The sequence below is a fragment of the Protobothrops mucrosquamatus genome, unplaced genomic scaffold (genome assembly GCF_001527695.2).
Source record: "Protobothrops mucrosquamatus isolate PMUCROS unplaced genomic scaffold, P.Mucros_1.0 scaffold_168, whole genome shotgun sequence".
Lineage (NCBI taxonomy): Eukaryota > Metazoa > Chordata > Lepidosauria > Squamata > Viperidae > Protobothrops > Protobothrops mucrosquamatus.
Genome location: NW_015386244.1, coordinates 258020 through 271093, shown reverse-complemented (window position 1 = coordinate 271093; position 13074 = coordinate 258020). Strand labels below are relative to the sequence as shown.

At 35.3% G+C, this 13074-nt stretch overlaps 1 protein-coding gene across 1 annotated transcript in view; it reads right to left on the bottom strand.

The window, feature by feature from the left end:
* The window catches only part of SYNE1 (spectrin repeat containing nuclear envelope protein 1), a 284981-nt gene that overhangs the window by 164794 nt on the left and 107113 nt on the right, over positions 1-13074 (bottom strand). The window contains exons 40-48 of the mRNA XM_015821883.1: positions 10384-10563; positions 9738-9888; positions 8880-9038; positions 6977-7159; positions 5483-5584; positions 3707-3910; positions 2678-2885; positions 1815-1927; positions 496-701 (exon numbers count right to left, since the gene is read on the bottom strand). Of these exons, the coding sequence (XP_015677369.1) occupies positions 496-701; positions 1815-1927; positions 2678-2885; positions 3707-3910; positions 5483-5584; positions 6977-7159; positions 8880-9038; positions 9738-9888; positions 10384-10563 (1506 nt within the window). The remainder of the gene's footprint in view (positions 1-495; positions 702-1814; positions 1928-2677; positions 2886-3706; positions 3911-5482; positions 5585-6976; positions 7160-8879; positions 9039-9737; positions 9889-10383; positions 10564-13074) is intronic.

The window sequence follows — 13074 nt, the reverse complement described above, 5'->3', positions numbered from 1 at the left end:
TATATTCTTCTACTACACCCCAACAACAGACCTGTCTGCCTCCTCCTGTGCATTTAAGGGACAAGATGCTCTAAATAGGATTGCAGATCATACCAAGATTCTGCAAAGCAGGAGCTTCCTCTCCAATAAGCAGATGGTAAGCAGGGTGGCTAGCCAACCTTCTATGTGTTTCTGATCATGTTGAAATGAACACTCCATACTTCCTTGTTTCCACCACAGATAAATTAGGCATTTCTACTGAAAATAGTACCTTCTAAATCAAAACAAAATGCAATAATACATCTTACAGAACATTCACTCTGCCACTGTGTTGGCCATTATTCCATTTTTTCCCCAATTATATCCTAAAACTACATTTGAAGATGGTCAGACAGAAATAGTAGAATAAATGTGCAGCTCTTATTGAGACTATTTTGTATTTTTGCCATTTAATTTAGGTATAGCGTAAGGCAATATATCTATATACTATATTAAACATGGATATCGGAAACTTACCTTTCCAATTCTGCAATGCATTCTTCCAAATCTTGTTTATCTTTCAAACATTGTTTTAGAAATGCTTCAAAGTCCTGATGAGCTTTAGATATCTGTTCTTGAATACCATTCACAGACGGTTTAGGCAAATAAGTACACAGATTTTCTCCTTCCTGGCAGGCTGACTCCAGTTTAGCCTTTCCTTCATTAAAAGAGTCTAGCACTTTCTGAGTAAAACAAATACACAAATTGATAAGGGTAAAGAAAAATGGAAAGGGAAATAGATATGAAGAGAGAGCATACCTAACTTTCATCTTGTATTTAACTTTCAAAAGTACAACAATCCAAGTACTACTTGATTTATGCATATAAGAACTTTAATCTATGGTGAATGGTAATATATGTTGATGATATCAGAAAAATAATTGGAATAATTTACAATGGATTTTTTTTCAGACTGGACAAATGGGAAGCAAAATGGTAAATTACTTATGTACATATGATGATTTGTGGCAGAATAAATAAATAAGAACACCCCAACAATAGGCTATCTTATAAGTCTTCTACGTTAAAGAAACATTTTTTTGAATTGTATAAATGCTACTAATGTTAACATTGTAAAAATAGCTAGTACTATTATTATTTTTTATGAGATGTTGATTTTGATTTTACCAATACAAATATGTACTTTAATAGTACTTACACACTTGCACTTAAATTTTATATAATAACTAATAGGCCATTTGAAATTATATATATAACTTTTATTAATGTAAACTTTTCAGTGGTGAGAACATATCTGAAAACCTAGAAAGCATTTATGATATTGCTGTATGATTTTTTTTTTCTGTAAGTTCATGGTAGTGTTGATTCCTGGTAACTGCTTGGACCAGTCCCTGCAGTTTCTTGATAAGGTTTTGGAAAGTGGTTTGTTCTTGCTCTTTTCCTAGAGCTGAGAGAGAGTGACTGGCTGAAGGTCACCCAGTTGGCTTCCTATTGAAGGTGGGACTAAAACTCATAGTCTCCCAGGTTCTGCCTTAGTTCTTTAACCACTATACCAAACTGTCTGTAGGCTACATCAAATAGTATGAGAGACAGTTAAAATTTTTGACTCTTATCCAAACTCTTGGTTTGGATAAGAATTCTATGAAAAAACTATAAAAGGTCATTAATATTGCATTCTGTCTGTTGCACATCATGATATAAAATCATTGTTTGACCTTTGTAAAGATAGTGGTTTAACAACAAGCACAAAAAGAATTGCTCAATGATTTCCTAATATTATCCAGAAAAGTCTGCAAGGTGAGCAACATGGAACTCATTCATTCCTGCAACCTTACCTGTAGTTTGTGGAGTTTTGCTTCAATAGCTTTACTGTCCCCAGATGCAATATTTATATCTTTTACTGCAATTCTCAGATTAGAATACCAGTTTTGAAACTCTTCCATAGATTCTTTAAAAAAAAAAAAAAGGAGATACCAAGCATTATCATATAATAAGGCTGATTTATCTATTCCATACTTAAAATTCAACAAGAATGTAACAGTATAATGGTTCTGGACTCATGAGACCTCACAAAAGCCTGTAGAAAAGATGGCAAGAGACTGCAGGTTGTACCCTTGTAAATGTAACAAACAGAACAAAATGAAAATAAAAGTTGAAATGGATTATCTAATCCTTGCTAGCCTAAGATAAGGATAGAGAAAGATGTCACAGGAAACCAGGGAGACCAAGATGATCTCAGTAATACAGAACAAGGAATAGGGAAGCCAAGAAGAGGAGCTAAGTAGCCAGGATAGAATTGTGCAATTCATACAGGAAGTGAAAGCACATAGTTGGAGAAAGCAAGGAAACTTGTCCATGCACACCTTTATACACTCACACACAGAAAGCATATACTTGCAAGCATGCATAAAAAATGAGTGATGTCCCCAGTATTTGTGCTTGCCCCTATCCACAAATATAATATTAGTAATTGCCAGGATACTTTTTCAAAATTACTATTGTGTCCGTGAAACCAAGCAATAGAGGACTTGGAAATATCTATAAAATATACTTTCAATAACGGGAATTAAATGAAAACCTAGCCCCCACATGAATTCATGATGTAAATGGAAACTTTATTTTAATACTGGCATAATTGTCTTCAGCATACATTCCTGTGGGTTACATGATTCATATATTAAATTCAGTGAGAACTCACGTAAGAAATGTTTTTCTAGGGACTCCTGTAAAGATCCCTGCGTTTTCAAACTCAACTGATTTACAGCTTCAAATTTCTTTATCAGGGATGTTATAGTGCCTCCAATAGTTTCCAACTCCAATGATGGATATTTGCGACAGAGGCCATTAAGCATTTCCTGTGTAGAATCAAAATTGTTCTGCTGTTGGCGGATCTCCTTCTGTATTTTCTGAAGGAACAATGATATTATTAGAACATTTAAATACATTAGAACATTACTTAAAACCTGTTTTATTGACTGAATATGGAGATTCTCAATCATCCAGGTCATGATGTACTTTTTCCAAAAGGCAAGTGGACTTTTTTGGTGTTTTTGTTCGAAAATGTTTTGCTTCTCATCTAAGAAGAAAAACTGAAAATGGGGAAAGTCCTTGGAATACTAACTAATAGCCAAAATTTAGCAACTACTTTTAAGAGAAATGTTAATGGACTACCTTGCCAAACTTCAAGATATCTAAGTCCCAATTCTTTGTGCTAAAACTTCCGGTCAGGGCAAAACTGGACTAATCATTAAACATAAGTTGAATAATCCCTAAATCTGAAAAAAAAAATAAAGCAGTCCACAGTACTGCATTTTCAATTAAAGAACTGTCCTGATCATGTTGCTATATCTATATGATGTGAACAGAAGAACACTTTTTCAAGTGCTCTTATTTCCTCAATCTGAAAATCTAATTTTTCTCGGAGATTGAGGAAATTCACTTAGAGAAAGAAAAGCTATATTTCTTCGAAGTACATACATTTTACTCAAAAGACAAAAATTACAGCCATGTGATCTGAGACATTTTAAATGCTTTTAACAGCACAGCATTAACTCTGACCCCACATTTTTTTTCTTCCCATTAAATGGCAATTAACCTCTAATGGATGAAGATTTAAAATAGTGGATTTGTTCACGGGGTTTATTTTAAGGGATTGATAACAAATTAAATGCCCCATGTTTTTATTCTAATTTGCTCAATGTCTGTTTATTAGTTTTATGCTACTTACATTGACTCTCCCAAGGTCTGATGGAACCTGACTGTGAATGCAGTTTAATAGTGATTCTTCTGTATTGACAAACCAGTTTTCCATCTGAGTAACGAAGTTATATAACTGTGTCTTCTGAGAATTAAAATCTTTCAAAGTTTCTTTAGCTGTATCGTACATTGCTTTGCTATGCATTATCTTCTTCTTTAAATCAGCATCTAAAAACTAGAAATAAATATGGATACACTAAAGTAACAATCAAGACTATTCAAAAATAAATGTATAAAACTGACAGTCAAGACTGTAAGGTGTATTTGAACTGTTTTGGCGAAATACAAAAAAAAAAAGACAAACCACCCTATTGAAAGAAAAAGAACAAACTTTTTTTAAGCCATTTTTAGGCCTGATTTTAAAAAAGGTTTTATAATATATTGGTAGTTATTAATAAATTATAGTGTATTTTTTTTCAGGCAACAAGTAAAATGTCTTTGATCAGGGATACAGATTTTTATAAATCTTTTTCTGCTCTGCCACACAGCATTAGATGGTTTCTCAAGCTGTAGTTTGTTATGAACTTCAGCTGTATTTTCGATAAAAAATTTGGAATGGGAAAACAAGAAAAGTTACTTTGAAACCTAGAAATTTATAGATACTTATCAATATGGCTAATCATAAACCAAGTGGAAAATCACTAGAGCTTACTCTATCTCTTTGCTATCAAACATGTATGTGAGGACACATTAAATTATGTACAAGCTGTATTGATTTCTTTACTTTTGAATTTCTTATAGAGACGTTCCGTATATAAAAACTGCACCTTTATTTTTAAATTTCCCATTTTGCTTCCAGATTGGTATCTGAAACGGATTGTTGGAACTGAGATGGGCAGCAAATAAATTTCATAAATTTATAAATAACTTGATTATAATACTAAAAATTATGCATATACTATATTGTTTCATACAGTGTTTTTTAAAGGAAAAAAATTCACAACAAGGCCATGTATAATAGAAGAATCAAAATCAGTAGCTATGACCTAGAAAAGATTACATAATGGGTAAATTCTGCCTTTGAATATAATGTTTTAATTGGAACATTTCCACAAATATTTTTATTGATTCAAACAATGTTTATGAAATGGAATGCTTTTATCCAGTGCTCCAAATAAATTATAGATTATAACAGTCTAACACTACTTTTGATCCAATGGGTGAACAATTTATATTTTCTTCTCATTTGGGGTTGTTGGGAAGATTTAAAGAGTGAAATGAATGCCTGAGCTCTGCAGAACTTACATATCTGAATTCTTACAGAAATATTATATATCTATTTTGTCATCTTCCACCATTGCAGAAAAAAAGGTTCCAGAGCAAAGCCATGCCCAATGTAGGAGATGACCAGGCAGAACGCAAGGGAAGGGTCAAATGTGTCATCAGTCTCAAGTCCTTTTGCGCCCACAAGAGATCTAAGTCTGGCCCACCTTGAATTCCACTGACTCTTATCTACATCCTATTTCCTTTGACCTTTAGTAGATCAGATTAGTGTAGAGAGCATTTGCATACAGTAAACCCAGGGCTTTTTTTTCTCATAGAACGCTCAGAACGGAGTTCCGGCACCTTTTTTGGATGGAACCTTGTAGGGTAGGCAAGGCGGGTTGTATGATGTGTGTGAGTTCTGGCATCTTTATTTTTTTTTAGAAAAAAAGCACTGAGTAAACCTATATTTATTTGAAGTTTCTGGACTCCTGATTTCCTGGATTTGACACCCCTCCCCCCCAATCAGAAAAGTCTATCTTACCAGAAGAATTGGAGGAAGTTCTTCTAAATTTACCAATTCTTTAAGCTCATATATCTTTGAACTCATTTGCTCCAACTTCTCTTCTTTGTGCTTCAACTCAGACTACAAAGGAACACATGAGGGAAATTAATGTCTTCATTTCTGTCATATCTTAACATTTGCCATTATTCAGGTAAGGAAAATTTAAAAGACTGCACTTGAAATATAGCAAACATAAATATTTTGTTCCTGGCACATTCTTGCTCCAACTGAAAGAAAGAGTTATACCATTCTGTGTACAGGTAGTCCTCACTTACTGACCACAATTGAGACCAATACCTCCATTGCTAAGTTAGTTGGTTGTTAAGTGAGACATCTCCTGACTGCGACTTGTGATTTTATACTGCTGGCTTCTTCATTGATTCTGCTTGTTGGGAGCTGACTGTGAAGTGCAAAATAGCAATGAGGTGACTGTGGGATATTGCAACAGTCATAAAAACCTTACAGTTGCAAAGAATCTGAGTCTCAGTTATGTTACCACAGGGACATGGCAACAGTCGTAAGTATAAGGGCCAGTTGTAAAGTTAATTTTTCAGCCCTATTGTAACTTTGAATGGCCAGTAAATAGAGCAGCGTTAGTGTTTATAATGCCTTGGTCAGACCACACTTGTTATAATGCATCCAGTTTTAGTTGCCATGATATAAAAAAGAGGATGAGACTCTAGAAAGAGTTCAGAGAAGAGCAACAAAGATGATTAGGGGACTAGAGGCTGAACATGTAAAGAACAGTTGCACAACATTAGAATAAATATGAATTTAATTTTTTCTATTGGTATATTATCTGAAATAAAGTTATATGGATCCATTGATTTCTGAAGCACATTGTTTTGTAATTTATTACTTTGTAATATAGGTTCAAAAACATATGAAGAATGGTTGCAGGATTTCGGTTTGACTAGTCTAGAGAAAAGAAGGACTAGGGGGGACATGATAGCTGTATTCCGGTATTTGAGAGGTTGCCACAAAGAAGAGGGGGTCAACTTATTTTCCAAAGCATCCGAAGGCAGGACAAGAAGCAATGGATGGAAACTGATCAAAGAGGGAGGCAACCTGGAATTAAGGAGACATTTCCTGACATTTAGAACAATTAATCAGTAGAATGACTTGCCTCCAGAAGTTGTGAGTGCTCCAACACTGGAGGTTTTTAAGAAGAGATTGGACAACCATTTGTCTGAAATTGTATAGGATTTCCTGACTGAGAAGGGGGTTGGACTAGAAGATTTCTCTGTTATTCTGTTATTCTGTAATATGCCTCTAGATGAATTACATAATCCAGAAGTCCTCAATATGCCGCTTTTCATTAAACATATATATTTTTTACAACAAGGAGCATTTTGCTACACAAATATAAGCACATAGCTTAGAGTAGCTAAACACATTACACTCAATTCTCCTAATTTTAACATGTGCTAAGAATTTAAAATTGGATATAGTAAATATTGTATATTATGGCACCTGAAATTCATCCAAGAAAATTTCAGCTCCACGACAGTTCGCCAAGTTGTTTATGATGTCATTCAACTGGGAGATTGTGTTATTGCACCATCCTTCAATATTATCACGGATGGCAAGTATGTCTTCCCACAAAGTCACACTAACGCTCAACTTATCTATGTTGTCTTCAATTTTTTCTGAAACCTGTTAAGCAATGAAAGAAACCATTTCATTTCATTCTGGTTTACTCCATTATAGCTTGTAAGCTACTCATTTCCAAAGAGCTCTAAGTAGTTTACATCAAGTAATAACAATATGGAAATAATAATAATAATAATCTACAAAACAAACATTCCCTAATGGCACTTCCCAACAAAGGCAGGTCCATCTTCATTGTCTCCAATGCTTTCCTAAAGAGAAATGTCATCAAGGCTCTTTGGAAGCCCAGCAAGGAGGGTATCATGTCAGGTAAGAGGAGCATTACTCATAATCAACTGTTCTGAGTTTAGTTTGAGTCTAGGTTTACCCATCCAAACCCTAGTAGCTTCTAGGCATTGACCAGCAAAAGGTGCAGAGATGACTACCACCTCACCCAGTGGTTTTACATAGCAGGGAAGAGAGGATCAAGCCCTGTTGGGCTCCAAAGCTGAGGACCCTAGTGCCTCTCTCCCCCTCCATTAGCAACATGATAATTAAGCTATTACTTGATTAAAGAACACTCAATTGATGGATCTCATGAGTTGTCATTAATTTATTATTTGGTGAGGCTAGCATCTCCTACTCCTGGTCACTGGAATATTGTTTATGGCCAAACAAGGGTAGGTGGTATCATTTTCACCATATGTGAAAAAATAAGTGAGACAAAAATAAAAGAAACCTTTTTTTCAAAATTGTTCAAATTCTTAACATTTTATAGCACTTTAAGGTAATCCGATTTCCCAACCAAACTGCTATTAAATGAAAGTCTTCAATTAACTACAAATGTGTAAATGGTGCCCTAACCATGAACTGGGACATTAATAATAGAAACTACCAGGTTCATAAACACAAACTTGTTTCTCTTAATTATGAAAAGAAAAACAAACTTTTGTTAAAATTATGCCACATCAAAAACCACATAGTATGACGTGAAATACAGTAAAAACAATTTATTTCCTAATTACTTCTGCAAGAATCAACTTGTTAGTAATTATACCCACAAGATACTGATTGAAGTAGTAATGGATTAAAATCCATGGTAAAAAGAGAGCAGAAGTTGTTTTAAAATGAGAAGATATTCAAAATGCTAAACTGTAATGTGGTTTAATTGTTTCTGCCTTAGCATGATAGGGAAACAAAATCACCATAGCTTATTCAACAAACCATAGTTAAAGTCAGCTTAAGCAAGCTGCTGATAATTATAGCAATGTGTGTTATAGTAAAATATCCAAATTCTCTCTAAGAGAAAAGTTATTTTAGAATAAAATACAGATTTATGATCACAGCTGGGACCAGAATTTCCATTGCTAAGCAATGCAATTGTTAAGAGCCCAATTTTACAACCTTTTTGACATGGTTTATTACAGTTGTTAAGCGAATCCAACTTCTCCATTTATTTTTCTTGTTGGAAGCCTGCTAGGAATCTCACAAATGGTGATCACATGACCCCCCCCCCCAAGATACTGCAACTGTCGTAAATACGTGCTGGTTACCAAGTACCCAATTTTGATCACATGACCATAGGGATGTTGTGACAGTTGTTAAGTGCAAAGACCAGTGATAAGTCACTTTCTTCTGTGTCATTATAATTTGGAATGGTTGCTAAATGAAATGGTTGTAAGTCAAGGACATCCTGTATTCTATTCCTCACAAGAAGCTTTTATTTTAGTTTGTATTTTATTGAAACATTCAGCTATCCAAACTTTATTTCAAATATACCACTTACGTCTAACCATTTATCCACCGTACTGTCCATCTCAGTTTTTATCATCCGAGCATCACAGTTTGGTATTTTTTTCAGCTCTGCAATGAGGTGTTTTCCTTTGTTAGTGAAGGCATCCAGTTCAGCCTGTCTATCATTCAGCTCGTTCCTGGCTGCTTCATGCTACAAACAGGAATATATTATAGTTATCCATAGAATAAACAGATTCACCATCCATCCTCCCTAATTTATTTTTAGACTGCAATCCTTTATTAAAACAAAAACAAAAACACCCTATGCACAGTGCAGAGATACAACGTATTTAGGATAAGTCATAAAATTCTAAGTCCATCCTATCTCACTCACTGCTCAAGAATTATTGTTAATGTTGGCTTGTAGCCACCATTGTAACTTTCAATAACAACTGAATATGGCATCATACAGAACTGGCTATAAGGTTGGAGTATTGTAGGATGTGAAAAGAGTAGCCACTAAAAGAATTTGAATTCAATGAAGCTAAAGAAGGCCTAAACAGCCAGGAGAGGTCCTTCCTGTGGGAAGTCCTTGCTGTGGTCTATACCAGGGAAAAGACAGTCACATTGATTTTCATTCACCAATAGAATCGGAGCTTTGTAATAAACTGCCTTCCTGTTGATAAATGTTTGTTTCGCTTTGGAGGTCGTCTTTTTTTGTGAGCATATCTCAATTTTCATTGGAATACTTTAAATAGTTCCTCTGGTGCACATTTCATTTTAACTAAAAACTAACCACTCATTGCAAAGAAATAAAGATCTATCTTCAAAAGTGGAGATTTAAGGAGTTGATTATGAAACTAATATGCATTCAACAAACATATTTGAACACAAAGTTATTTTAACCTACCTTCGATAAGGCCCTTCGCACATCTCCCTGGTCTTTTAGCATGGCTTTGGTCACCGTTACAGTGCTGGCATCCTCTATTGCTTTAGAAACTGCACTTTTCAGATTGTGATACTGTCTCATAATATCAAGAAGGACACAACACTGCTCCTGCCTGCAAAGGAAAGAATCACTGTGACATAGACACCAGAACTTACCTTGATGGCTGATGGTGGTTTGATAGGTAACATTTCATATGGATTACGATTTAATTCCTCTGATATTTTCACAAGTATGAGGCATTTACTACAATCCCTATGTGGCATTAGAAAACTGAAGTATACGTAGCAGGAGTTAAAGTAATGCAATTATATTACATTAAGCAATTAGCAAATTGCTTGATCTGAGTATTGCTTGCATGGCTACCTACTGCCAGCTGAAAAATATAAATTTACAGCAGGGAAGGGTATCTACTCTAGGCTTTTCCAGTATACTGTTCTCTGTTCTAGAAGTATATGCTCTCAAAGTTATGTTTATGATACCAAAAGTAAGCATTTTCATTAATTTTACAAGAGATCTATATATTATTGCTAAAAGCTGATTGAAAGGCTGATAAACCAAGAGTTAAACTTGACATATTGGTACATAAATAAGTAAACAACTAACTTACTTTTCTTGGATTAGTTTCTTTGTATCATCCCAAGTTGCTTCCAAACAATTAATCTCTTTGTCAATTGTTGGGGCAAAATGATTATCTTTTAAAGCAATTTGCTTTGCTTTGCTCATTAGCCATTTCAATTCATGCTGGTGAGAATTCAGTTCATCATCCAGTTGGTTAAAAATCCTTAACCTGTAAATCAAAACATTAATTATATTTTTAATTTGCTTCTGTGTCCACTATTACAAAATAAAAGTAATGTAAATATAGCACACCCATTTGTTTCATCATCTTTAAGGAAACTATGGAGGAAACTGTGGTTATATGAGAGGAATTTTTCCATAAGCCTGACTGATAACAGTTATAGCATTTCTACCAATACAACCATCATTTAAAAAAAAACAACTATAACCATACATCACACTTTCAAACTTAAGTTTGAGAAATGCTTGAGTTAAAGAAATGTTCAATATTATCTAATAGCCTCGGTTTTAGTTGAAGTAGAATATATAATTATAATATTCTTATACATAAACCCTGATATCTGAAATAGTATACTCAGGTATGGTACTATTTTATTAGGACTCATTAACATAGCACAAAAGGGTGTGCAAGTTTCAAAAAAGTAGTGGAAAAATCTTTTAGTCAGGTTAAATGTATCAATCACAATATCCACAGTTCAAAATCAGTCTACATTAAATAGTGGTTGAGGTAATTGGTTTGAGTTTATACATTACACTTAGAGCCAAAAATAAATAAGTTTTAAAAAGAGTATTTCCCCAGCACATCAATATTTCTTTTCATAATACAAGATCTGGGCATATAACAAACATGAGTCCAGACTTTTGCTAATATATTTATGTCTAAGGAAAATATAGAGTGATAAATCATCTACTAGGATCCACAAGTAATGTAATCCCAAAGCTGTCTGAGCAAATATTGCAATCAAACTATATCATGGATGTAAGGATTACATTATATCCTTTAGCTAGGAAGAAGGTGGTGAGAAATCCCTTCTAAAAATCTTGCCAAGATTGCAGGGACTGGCCAGGCAATTACTAGGTGTCAATTTGGCTTGAAGGTACAACAATATAATATAGTGGACATTTACTTATCACAATGCATACCTACTACAAAACGTAAATTGTAACATACAAAACATTATGGCACAGTTATTTCTGTTCTGAATCAGGATTTATACCTTAAGAACTAACAAGATCCACAGAGTCACTCTGTGGGTAAGATGGGCACTCTTGAAATTCGATATATAAACAAAACAAATAAAAAGTCACTTTATATAACAAGCCATTAGTGCTACCCAGCCTGACCAATATCAAGGATTATAGTTAGAACTATCTGCAACTCTTAATTGCCTGCTCTTAGCTTAGTATACAATACTAATCCAACAAATAAGAAAAAGAATCTTTGTAGGGAAAAGTGATCCAATCTATACTTCATTCCAGAATTGTTATTATTGTGCTATTATTTTTAGGCTTTACTGAAAATAGTAACAAAATATGTACATAATTTGTTTCAGTCCTGGGTCTGAAGATACCTAGTCATTACAATTACTTAAATTTAGCATTGTTTAGAGGATGAGGGAAGAGAATAAAGTAGACCTGCAAAGGAAATATAGAAATCAGTTTGGTGCAGCAGTTTATTATTATTATTATTATTATTATTATTATTATTATTATTATTATTATTATTATTATTATTATTATTATTATTATTATTTAAATTTATATACCACCCTATCTCCCTTACGGGACTCAGGGCGGTGAACAGGCGATAATAAAAATCACAATAAATATTAAATAAAAAGCTTGCTCTAAAATACCCCATATAAAAACCCCTACCAAAACACAATCAAAACTACGCCAGGCCGGCCGCATGGAATAGATGGGTTTTCAAGGCTCGGTGAAAGAGGCGCAGGTCCGCAGTTGTACGTAGGTCGGGGGTAGGTCATTCCAGAGGGCAGGAGCTGCCACAGAGAAGGCTTTCCCCCTGGGGGTCGCCAGCCGGCATTGACTGGCCGATGGCACCCTAAGGAGGCCCTCTCTGTGGGAGCGGACTGGTCGAAGGGACGTATTTGGTAGGAGGCGGTCTTGCAAATACCTAGGTCCATTGCCATGGAGCGCTTTAAAGGTTGTTACTAACACCTTGAAGCGCACCCGGAAGGCCACAGGCAACCAGTGCAGCTCGCGCAGGAGAGGTGTTACATGGGAGTATCTAGAGGCCCCCCAAATCCCCCGCGCGGCCGCATTCTGAACTAGCTGGAGCCTCCCGGTGCACCTCAAGGGGAGCCCCATGTAGAGAGCGTTGCAATAGTCCAGGCGGGAAACAACGAGGGCTTGAGTGACCGTGCATAGAGTTTGGGTCCAGCATGGCAGAAACTATATAAAATGAAGTTTGACTTCAACTGGGCCGAGCACAGGTAAGGATGCATGTTAGATCCTACCTAGATCCTACCTAGATCCTATGTATTGGCTAACTATCGCCCAGTCTCCAACCTTCGCTTCGTGGCGAAGGTTGTTGAGAGTGTGGTTGCGCAGCAATTCCCTCGGCACCTGGAGGAAACAGTCTATCTGGACCCGTTCCAGTCGGGCTTCAGGCCGGGTTACAGCACGGAAACGGCATTGGTCACGCTGGTAAATGATCTCTGGAGGGCCCGGGACAGGGGTCATTCCTCTGTCCTTGTTC